The sequence below is a fragment of the Lutra lutra genome, chromosome 5 (genome assembly GCF_902655055.1).
Source record: "Lutra lutra chromosome 5, mLutLut1.2, whole genome shotgun sequence".
NCBI lineage: Eukaryota > Metazoa > Chordata > Mammalia > Carnivora > Mustelidae > Lutra > Lutra lutra.
In genome coordinates this window covers 61,299,361-61,311,720 of record NC_062282.1, presented here as the reverse complement: position 1 = coordinate 61,311,720, position 12,360 = coordinate 61,299,361, and the positions used below count along the sequence as shown (strand labels likewise).

Genomic DNA, 12,360 nt, shown 5'->3' with positions numbered 1-12,360 from the left:
CAATTTTTTTCAAATTATTTAGTATTTTTCCAAAACATTATTTTTAATGGATGTAAATTAAAGACTATCTCAAAGTTTGAGCATCTCATTTTGAATTAAGTTCATATTTAAAGGAAATACAACTATTGCCCTCTTCCCTACTTCCATAGAATTCTACAGAGTGTCTAGGTTATAGCATATAAACTTCTCTTTAAAAAGTTGGGACTTATGGGGTGCCTGGGTGGCTGAGTCAATTAAGCATCTAACTCTTGGTTTCGGCTCAGGTCCTGATCTTGGGGTCCTAGGACTGAGCCCCGAGTCAGGCTGTGCACTCAGAGGGAAATCTGCTTATCCCTCTCCTTCCTCCTCTGCTCCTCCTTGCACTCTCTCTCTCTCAAATAAATAAATAATCTTTAATAATGGGGAAAAAAAAGAAAAAAAGGTTGGGATTTGTTGCCAAAGTATTATGAAATAATATGTTGAAAACCATTTTATGGTTATGATTTCCTATATTTATATTATTTAAAAGTAACTTTCATTTGCCACATATCCTTAATACCATTAAAATTTATGAAGGGAAATTTACTAATGAACAAATTTAAGAATTAGATTACTGTAGCCAAGTTGCTGGGTTGTTGTTTTTTTTTTTTTTCCTAAGAAGATATGTCTGTTCTGTAATTTTGAGAGTAGTGACAAAGCTGACTTTTAGTCTGGATATTTCTGAATTAGCAGATTGCTGGAGTAATTTTTAGTTAAATAAATAGATATACGCATCAAACTATGCCTAGATCCAGGTGATTTTTCACATGACTTGAACAGGTATATCTTTTTTTCCTCTTTTTTTGTTTTAAATTATTTACTGAGTGGGATTTTCCTTTTCCTACTCTGGCTTTTTGTGGATTCTACATACTCTCTCCTTTACTTTTTTTTTTCCTTTTTATAGCATACATTCCAAAATCACGGGAAGATGTGAAACCAGAAGACACTTTGTTGGGATGCCTTTACAACTCAAGTTGAGCTGGTGATTTGCATTTGCCTAAGAGGAAATGCCATCCCAGCAGAAAAGCAGGAAAGAATTCCCAGCAGGGTACAGGATCCATTTATCAAAGACCTTTTTTGTTGTTGTTGTATTTAATTTTTTTTTAATTTTTAAAATTTATTTTCAGCGTAACAATATTCATTGTTTTTGCACCACACCCAGTGCTCCATGCAATCCGTGCCCTCTCCAATACCCACCACCTGGTTCCCCCAACCTCCTACCCCTCTCCCCTTCAAACCCCTCAGATTGTTTTTCAGAGTCCATAGTCTCTCATGGTTCACCTCCCCTTCCAATTTCCCTCAACTCCCTTCTCCTCTCGAACTCCCCTTGTCCTCCATGCTATTTGTTATGCTCCACAAATAAGTGAAACCATATGATAATTGACTCTCTCTGCTTGATGTATTTCACTCAGCATAATCTCTTCCAGTCCCGTCCATGTTGCTACAAAAGTTGGGTATTCATCCTTTCTGATGGAGGCATAATACTCCATAGTGTATATGGACCACATCTTCCTTATCCATTCGTCCGTTGAAGGGCATCTTGGTTCTTTCCACAGTTTGGCGACCGTGGCCATTGCTGCTATAAACATTGGGGTACAGATGGCCCTTCTTTTCACTACATCTGTATCTTTGGGGTAAATACCCAGTAGTGCGATTGCAGGGTCATAGGGAAGCTCTATTTTTAATTTCTTGAGGAATCTCCACACACTGTTCTCCAAAGTGGCTGCACCAACTTGCATTCCCACCAACAGTGTAAGAGGGTTCCCCTTTCTCCACATCCCCTCCAACACATGTTGTTTCCTGTCTTGCTAATTTTGGCCATTCTAAGTGGTGTAAGATGGTGGTAGTTGCACAGGAAGTTCAGTTGCCACAGTCTAACATCCAAGTAATCATGGCTTAAACAATATGGATATTTATTTCTCTCTCGGGCAAATATCCAAGACAGTGCTCCAAGACGAGCTAGTGCTCCCCACTGAATCAGAGACTCAGGTGCCTTTCATCTTGTTGTTAACTTGCCTCCATTCAAACAATCACTCTCTGGTGGACAATGGCTACCTTCAGCTCCACCCATTATGTCCACACGTCTTGCATATACCACATCTGTTCCCATTTGTCTGCCTAGAATACAATCACTTAAGCACACCTAGCTGCAAGAGAGTCTAGTAAATCCAGACTTTATTCAGGTGGCCACATGCCTGGCAAAATAATGAGGTATTCTACTACTTCAGAAGAAGGGAAGAAGAGACACTGCAGCTAGTACTCTCTGCCATGGTGTCCGTCAAAGATTTGTGGCCACCTTGAAAAGTAATTAAGGCCAAAGCTTGTATTGCCTATATAATATTCACTTTCAGTTACCATTTATTGCCCTACATTTATTTTTCTCTTTATGTTAAATTACTTTTGGTAAAGAGCACGGAGGGAATAAAAAGACAAATATAACATTAAATCATTTTGGTCCAATATAAGCACACCATTTCAAATTCAAAGAAGTGAATTTTGGGTACTCAGTTGTTTATACTCCCTTACCTATCCAAATAAATAAGTATTAATTCAGTCAACAAATATCTGAGAGCCTACTATATGGCAGGTGTGCATTATAAGTCCAGAGTATAACAGTGAACAAAATACAGACATTCCTAGTCCTTCAGATAGCTGCACCAGAGTCTATACAGCAAAAGACATATTAAAACAGGCAATGAAAATAAAGAATGACAAGTGCTATAATAAACAATACAAAGAAATCAGTAAAGAATTCATAATATTCTAGGATAGAACAGGGCAAATAAAGAGTGTGTCCAGAGAAAGGGGAAAGCCTGTGTAGCTAAGTAGCTAACTAAAAAGGGAAGGAAACGCATGGCTCATTTAAGAGCTGAAAAAAGTGAAATGTGGCTATAAAACAACCAACGTCCGAAGATGAAGCTAATGAGATAGGCAGGAGCCAGATCATGAAGAACCCGATGAGCCACGTTGATTTTAAACCCAATAGCAATGGAAAGCATTGCAGAGTTTGAGCAAAGCACTGACATAATGAGATCTGTACTTCAGAAAGCCAGGAAGGAAGCAAGGCATCCATATAAAACTGTAGCATGAACCCACGTGAAAGGTGGTAAGAGCTAAAATGGCAGGGGAGATAGAAACAACTAGACTAACTGGCCTAACTAGAAGGTGGAAATGAGAGGATTTGGAGATGAAGGCTACATGGATGTTAGAGAGAGGAAAAAGGAAAAGTTAAGGATAACTCGTGGCATGCAGGCTTAGACAACTGAGTGGATGGTGATGAGACAGGAGAAGAGAGTCAGGGCTGGGAGGGAAGGGAAGGGAAGAGAGGAGTTTAATTTTAGCCACTGAATTGAAGACACATGTGGAGCACAACTTTCAAGTGAAACAGTTCAACATAATTTGGAAGTCAGAAGACAAGAATTACTAAAACAACAGAGAATCACTGAGCAATGCTGAAGGCTCAGCTGGGGTAAAAAATGATATCTTCATTGACAAATGGTACCTATATACAGTGGTGTACAATTTCTTTTATTATCACTCAACAAATTAGAGAAAACTCTGAATTCCTTCAAGGTTAAGGTTTTGTCAGGCAAATGAGATAAAAATATAGCAGTGAACAAAGCAGATAAAGCTTATTCCTTCCCTTACTCTACTGGAATGAACAAATAAACATCAATAGGTAATAAGTACTATGAAAAAAGTAAACTGGGAAAAGGATGTTATTTTGCATTGGGAAGTCAGGGCAGGAAGAGACAGCTGGGTACACCCCTGACTGAAGTGAAGGAGTACTGTATAAATATCTAAAGGAAAGCATTCCTAGCACAAGTGCAGGGGTCCTAAAGTGAGAACATACTGGTAGCGCTCAAAGAACAGCAAGGAGGCCAGTGTGGTTGAGCTGTATGAGAAAGGGTAGGAAACGAAGTCAGGTAGCACAGGAAGCGCAGGGAGCTCTGAGCCATGACAACGACCCTGGCATTTGTTTCAAGTGTGACAGGAAGCCACTGGAAGCTTATGGAGAGAGAAGAGTAGAATAACATGATTTCATGGGAAAGAAACTGAAGTCATCCATAGGAGAGCAGAGTTGGGGGGAGAGAGCAAAACTCTGAGCTAGCTGCCAAAGGTTTCAATGAATGATGAGGGATGACAGGGAGATGAACAGGTCAGAGAAACAAGGAGAGATGGAGGGTGGCATAACTGACAGAAATAAGCCTCTAACAGAAGCAGCCACTCTACTGGCACGAGCAAACGGAGAGGATACAGGATGAATAAAACAAAATCTCTGGGTAAATTCTCAAGAGGTTTACGTTCTGGTAATGATGAATGAAACCGAAATGACTATGAAATTATCTTTACTTAATTAGAATTGCATGGTCTGAGCACAATTTGCTAAGTTAAAGAAGCATATTTAAATATTTTAAAGTAACATGTTTTAATTAAAATGATCACAATATGGGGAGCTTTTATGAATATTAACCTTTTCTTGATAAAATAGCATACAGGTTTTTGGCAGAAGCTTCACGATCTTCCAATTTGGTAGCGTTCTCCCAGGAGTTAGAAAGGTATCATATAACAACACATAGAAGGCAACAGTATTCAGTTACTTGGAACTTCTTCATAGGAAATTGATATTTTAAAATTCTACATAAAACATCTTTCTTATTGGGGCGCCTGGGTGGCTCAGTGGGTTAAAGCCTTTGCCTTCACCTCAGGTCATGATCTCAAGGTCCTGGGATCAAGCTCCACATCGGGAACTCTGCTCAGCAAGGAGCCTGCTTCCTCCTCTTTCCTTCTGCCTGCCTCTCTGCCTACTTGTGATCTCTGTCTGTCAGATAAATAAATAAAATCTGTCAAATAAATAAATAAAATCATTCTTATTCAATTTAAAATCTCAATATTTTAAAACACATATTTATGTTTTTTCTATGCCCCACTTTGAATCTGCTTAGTCCTGTTTACATACCCACCAACCTATTCACTACCTTTCACCCTACCCCTGGCCTCAACTACTTGCCTTGTAGCTCCAGTAAAAATGTACATAGTTCCTGCAGTTGTAAATCCTCACCCGGGGAGAAGAGAGGTCTATGAAAGCTCCAGCCCTACCTCCCAACTTAGTAGGACCAACAGCAACAGAAGCTCTGGCTTCTCCAATGGCACCTCAAAGAGGCCAGGCAATGCAGTTATGAAGTATGAAAAAGTTAAAACACCCCAGGAGTAGACTTTAATATGAAATGGAACACAGAAATAAGGAAACTAATAAGAAACAGGACACAGAAATAAGCAAACAGAAAAATGGCTTGCCCATAGTCCCTTGTCTTCCTGCTACCACCATGGACTGTTTTCAAGCACAGTGGTTCCATGTGGCCTCTAGGGAAAACTCCTATAATAATGAGCGACCAGGTGTGTAATATACTACCTTATACACTTGATTCTCATTATTCATGGTGGTTATGTTCTATTAAAGACATTAAGCAAAGTGAATTAGTGAATACTGAACCACTGCATTCCCAGAGGAGACACAGGGTTAGGGTGCCTGCGGAACTCTGGTCACAATATTTTCATCAGCCAATCAACACATAACTTTACGTGTGTTTCTCTTTACAGACATCTTACTTAATATATTGTTGATTCACTAACACCGAACTCTTGGCCAACAACACGATAATTTGTGCCTGAACAAGGCTTACCTAACATATATATTTTCTCTGTAAGGTACTTCACAGCTTTTTTTTGTGCCTAGGAATACTAGAGAACTGTATCAGGGACCACCAACAAAAAGCACAAAAATGTGAGATATAGGGCATTAAACAGACAACGAAAAGGACACTTATTTACAGCATGAGAGTTTGAAACAAGAAGGTATAGACAACATCTGTTCAGCCTCACGTGGGGAAGTGGTATCAGGCACCTCAAATTTTTCATCACCAAGCACATATCCAAAAATGACTGCGGTAGCACCATGAGTATTGGTTTTGGGGTTACAAATAAATTTTAGCAAGTACACAGATTTGCAAAAATGGAATATGTGAGTTGAGAGCACGGACTCTATTTGTTTTCTCTTTCTCACTCTTCCTGTTCCTTCATTTTTTCCTTCCTTGAAAATGCCCCATTCTCCCTGTCAATAAAGCCTTAGACCACAGAATTCACCTAACACTTTGTTTTTCTAGGCAATGACTAAAACACAAAACAAATCTTATTTAAAGTTAAATATGTTTGTTGCTTAAAGAAAAAATTAAAATTTTGTACTTGGCAAATATACACCTGCTTTTGTTTATTTCCTTAGCAAATATACACCTGCTTTTGTTTATTTCCTGTTATATATTCTCAGGAAAATAATGCCAGTGGGTATTTCTCTACTTGATGCTGAAAACTTAAAAATCAAACTAATTATAGCAAAAAGTATACTTACTTTTCACTTTACTAAATTATGTAATATTAAAAGATGGCACAGAAGCAAATTATTCACTGTTTAAAATTAACCAAAGCATTCTAAGAATACCCTCTTCATATTTTAAAGTTATTTGATATTAGAAATAAATCTTAGGAAAGCTAAAAATATTTATGTTTCATTCAGACTCAAGTTTCACTAAAGCAAGTGCTAGTTTAAAGGTTAAAAAGATTATGGAATGAAGAGAAAAATTTCTATTCAGAATGGTAACAAATTTATTAAATACTCAGGGATATATTTAAGAATAGTAAGGAAGGAAAATGCCACAACGAGGTCTAATAATTTTAAGGACCTTGGTAGGGTGATAGTGGTGTATATTGGCTGGTGGCAAAATTCGGGTGGCATACATGTGGTCAAAAGCAATGGAGGGCACCTGGGTTGCTCAGTTGGTTAAGCGACTGCCTTTGGCACAGGTCATGATGCCGGAGTCCTGGGATCGAGTCCCGCATCAGGCTCCCAGCTCCATGGGGAGTCTCCTTCTCCCTCTGACCTCCCCTCTCATGCTCTCTCTCACTCTGTATCTCTCTCTCTCAAAAAAATAAAATCTTAAAAAAAAAAAAAAAGAGCAATGGATAGTTAGTTACCCGATACAAGCTTTGTTTATGATCATGGACAGGTTTTTCACTTCAAGACCATAGCCTCAATAAGGAGCAATGAATTATTTCCCTTATATTCTATTCTACACGGAGGAAAACAGACTTCAACGACGAATGGAAAAGAATGAAAGGCTTAAAAAAGACCTAAGAATTTTGTGTAAAGATAAAAGAAGCATTTCAAGTCAGTAAAGGGTGGGGTTCGCATTAATTGGTTAATACTATGGGAACTTCGGGAAAAGTATATAAAACAAATGTCAAGTATTAAAAATTAAATATAAAAAGCTGAAACCATAAAAGAACTAGATGAAAATCTAGGTGAATATTTTTATTATCTGGGTGTGGAACAACCTTCTAAGTCTGAAGAAAGGGGAAAATATGAGGAGAAAAATTCAGAGATCTCAATATATAAATTAAATCCATTACAAGAGAAATTTCTTTTTTTAATTTTTTAATTTTTTTATTAATATAATGTATTATTAGCCCTAGGGGTACAGGTCTGTGACGAGAAATTTCTGAAACAAACTAAAAACATGGAAAAGACATTTTCAAAATGAATACTAAATATTAAGATCTTTGACAATACACTGAGTTCTTATAGATAAATGAGGAAAGATAATCATAAAAGAAAAGCAGCTAAATGATACAATCTACATATGTTTAAAAACTACAAAAAGAAAATACAGTTGCGAAGAACAGGGATGGAAAAGAATGTTTGAAACCACTTGTAACCAAAGCAACAGAAATCAAAACAAAACATTTGTTATCTATGAACTGGCAGGGAAAAGAATTCTATTTTCTAGCATTCAACTGCAGAAAAAATGGTCTCAGAGCCTTTGAGTTCAGAAAATAAACTGGTACAACTCTTCCAGAAGGTCTTTTGGTAATAAGTACTAAAACTCTTTAAAATGCTGCAGACCATTCAACTATATAGCCTTTAGGAATTAAGTCTAATGAAATTATTTTGACCTATATAAAGATACAACTAAAAGAATATTCACCTCAAAGCAGTTTACAATATAGAAAAATTGAGAAACAACCCGAAATTCCAAAAACTGGGATATATTTAAATTTTAGTACAGCTTAGAATATTTAATGTCTAGGTAAAATGTTCACAATATTATGCTTGATTTTTTTAAAAAAAGAAGTGTTGGGGGGGCGGTATTTGGTAATATAGTGCTTATTATTTGCCAGGCATTGTTCTAAGCATCTTAAAAATATTAACTCATTTAACCCTTATAATAGCCCAAAATGAATTAGGCATTATTATCTCCATTTTAGCTTACAAAACAGTAATACAGTAGAATATAATTTTTGTTCAAAAAATGTTGAAGACACATATAATGTACATACACCTTCAAGCATTAATTAAAAAGACACGAAGGTATTAAGCAAAATGACAGAAATAGTTATCTCCAAAATAATATATGACTTTTTTATTTGAAATAGTTAAGTGTTCAATTAAAACATGTATTACCTTGTTATAAAGAAAAATGTTATTAAAAATAAATTAAAATATTAAGAAAACCAACTCACATGTATTATTCACAGGTAGGAATTTTCCTCAGTGTTAAGGCAAGTAATTCATTGCTTCTTACTGAGACTATGGTCATGAGGTGAAAAATCCAGTCAACAATCAACAAAGCTTGTATCGGGTAATTGGCTATCCACTGCTTTTTGACCAAATGTATGTCACCCTAATTTTGCCACCACCCAATACAAAGCAATTCTGCCTGCTTTATCAGGTCCTAAGAAATAAAAAGCAACCTAAATCTTCATCACACTATTTGAATACAAGCTTAAAATATATTTGACTATGACACTTACTAGAGATTTGACTTCTACAAATCAGTTAACCTCTACGCCTTGGTTTTCTCACCAAGAAGAAAAAAATAATACTTTCTTCAAAAGGCCAGGTAGAAAATGTTTTAGCTCGTAATACCAGTTTGATAACTACATTTCTTCACTACGTAAATTTCTGTAAACTTTACGGCCATTACTTACCGGCAGGATAATTCTCCATCCATAGCATCATGTTCATCTGTACTGGTATATGTTAACCTCCCTCCAACAACTGTCCCAACTAGGTACACCAGCCATGCAAGACGTCCTAACATAGAACAAGAAAAAAAATGTTTAGGAAGTATTAATAGAAACAATGCTTATTTTGCAGAAAATTCTAAAATTGGCAAAAATGACCTATTCTTCCAAACAAGTGGTAAACTGTGAACTCAGTCCCTGAAAGAGAATGGAGAGTGGATGTTAGGAAGGCAGTTTAAACATAAAAATGACAGGGACACCTGGGTGGCTCAGTGGGTTAAAGCCTCTGCCTTTGCTCACGTCGTGATCCCTGATCCTGGGATTGAGCCCCACTTCGGGCTCTCTACTCAGCATGGAGCCTGCTTCCTCCTCTCTCTCTGCCTGCCTCTCTGCCTACTTGTGATCTCTGTCTATGACATAAGTAAATAAAATCTTAAAAAAAAAAAATGACAGACTTTAGAGCCAGAAAAAAATAATTCAAATCCTAGCTCAAACAATGTATTATGTGATCTTGCCTAAGTGACTTACCTCTTTACATCTTAGGGTTTTCATTTGAAAAATGGAGAAAATAAGATCTACTGTGAAGACTTCAGATTAAAATTAAATTTGGTAACAAAACACCAAACATAATGTCTAGATCCAGGCCTAAATTGGTTGAGTACTAATATGATACAATGAGCAGCATCTTTTCTAAATGGTCAGTGTCATGATCACACCAGTCTGATCACTTTTAATATTATTTCTGCTTAAATCATAATTGATGGTAATAAATTTATTGCCTTTGTATTTTGATGCATAACTTCTTAAAATCCAAGACCGTCACCATTCAAATAACATAGTCTGATGACCAAATCAACTTTACAGACAATATTAGCAAGGGATTAAATAACTTTACAATAGTGGTACACATGGAATGTACAGTTTTCAAAAATTTTATTTGGGGGCAGCCAAAAGTGAGTGGCTCAGAAATGGGAGTTATTTACTGAATGATTTCTGTTTAAGCATGTTATTTTACATCTCTAGACTCATTGATCTATGTATCAGATTCTCCAAAATTTTTGAGACCTTTATGAATAATTAACAACATACCAATTATCTTGCTAAAAAGAAATTTTGTGCTATTCTTAGAGACTGATTTTTCAAAGATGAACAGCTTATTTCATAATACCAAAATCAATTACATTTCTGTATTGTGAAAACTTCTCAAGTGAACTAAAGTATTTTTCATAAGGTATTGATTGGAACAGTCATAAAAGAGGCTGTCCGTGCTTCTTGGAAGACTTAGGAAGGATAAATACCTCCAGAAAAAGACCACATTCTTCCTATATTCCTGTGAATACTAGCAATCATTACAACTTATCAACTCCCTCTGACTTCGAGAGAGACATCAGCCTACTGAGGTAACAAACTTCCTATAAGTTAGAAACACAACTTGGCAAGTATCCATATCCCCTATTCTATCATAAAACAAATGAATAAATCAGAACAGACCAGCTATGCAATCTTGGACATTAACAATGTGAAACAGATTCAACAGGAGAACAAAAACACTAATTTGATCAAATAATAATAGAATTCATAAAACAAACTCAAGCTTCAAGATCCATGTAATTAAAAAAAAAAAGTAACAGAACAAAAAGCCCATGTAGGAAACTGAAGGTGTTAAGAAATTCACCTATATATCTCAAAATTGTTTTGTGATTAATATAAAAGTCTATTAAGAACATACACTATCCCCTGATGACCCTACTTCCTCTGTATGTCCTCTCAAGGGATTTCTCTTCCACACCTTTGTATTTCAGGCTTCCAACATGGAAGTAGGTCTTTTTGATGTTCCTCATCTCCACTTCTAAAACACACTCCCTCTCCATCATAAAAGCACTCAGCTTTACAGCTTAGGTCATCAAATTATACTACCAAATACCCTTTCCTGTTGCAATAATCTACTCTCCCTCTGGTTATTTTCCCTTATTTTCTGAAGATGTTAGTTCTAGGCTTGCCATCACCTTTTCCAATAGTATTTCTATCAGCAGTAATTTCAATATGTGCAAAGATGAATCTGCCAGGGTGCCTGGGTGGCTCAGTTGGTTAAGCGACTGCCTTCAGCTCAAGTCATGATCCCAGAGTCCTGGGATCGAGTCCCACATCGGGCTCCCTGCTCCTTGGAGAGTCTGCTTCTCCCTCTGACTTTCTCCCCTCTCATGTTCTCTCTCACTGTCTCTCTCTCAAATAAGTAAATAAAATCTTAAAAAAAAAAAAAAAGATGAATCTGCCAACTTCAACATCCTTTGTTCTACTGGGACTCTCCAACACACAAACCAATCACTTTCTTTTTTAACAATTTTACTGAAATATAATTCACTTGCCATACAATTCACCCACTTAAAGTATACGACTCAATTTTTTAAAATAAATTCGCAGGGCTGTACAACCACCACGAAGACCTAATTTTAGAACAATTCAATCTATCCCCAAAGAAATTCCACCCCATACCCCTTAACCCCACCCCCAGCCCTAAGCAACTATTAATCTACCTTATGTCTCTTCAGATTTTTCCCATTCTCGACATTTCATCTGAATAAAATCATTTAACATGTATCTTTGTAACTGTCTTCTTTCACTTAGCATGTGTTTAAGGATCATCCCTGTTGTGGTTTATACTGGTACTTCCATTTCTTATAGCAAAAAACAAAACAAAACAAAACAAAACAACATTCCATTGAACCGATGGTTGCCAGAGGGGAAGGGGTTGGGGGAATGGGCAAAATGGGTGAAGGGGAGAGGGAAATACAAGCTTCCAGTTATGGTAGAAGTATGGTATGAATGGTAATAAAAGGGACAGTACAGGGATTATAGTCAATGACCTATAATAGCATTGTACGGTGACAGGTGGTAACTACACTTATGAGGATGCCATAAGGTATAGAGAAGTTGAATGACTATGCTGTATACCTGAAACTAATGGAACACTGTGTGTCAACTATACTAAAAAATATTCCAGGGGCGCCTGGGTGGCTCAGTGGGTTAAAGCCTCTGCCTTTGGCTCAGGTCATGATCCCAGGATCCTGGGATCGAGCCCCGCATCGGGCTCTCTGCTCGGCGGGGAGCCTGCTTCTCTTCCTCTCTCTCTCTGCGTGCCTCTCTGCCTACTTATGATCTCTATCAAATAAATTAAAAAAAAATAATGCTGCTACTTACAGAAACAGCCTACAGTGTCTACTTACTGATGAATAGATAAGAAGACATGGTATTCAGATAGATAAG

General features: G+C 36.9%; 1 protein-coding gene across 3 annotated transcripts in view; it reads right to left on the bottom strand.

The window, feature by feature from the left end:
* RANBP17 (RAN binding protein 17) overlaps positions 1-12,360 on the bottom strand; it is a 327,124-nt gene that overhangs the window by 253,835 nt on the left and 60,929 nt on the right. For all 3 annotated transcript variants that reach the window (XM_047729648.1, XM_047729649.1, XM_047729650.1), the window contains one exon: positions 9,061-9,166. In XM_047729648.1, coding sequence (XP_047585604.1) covers positions 9,061-9,166 — 106 coding nt within the window. The remainder of the gene's footprint in view (positions 1-9,060; positions 9,167-12,360) is intronic.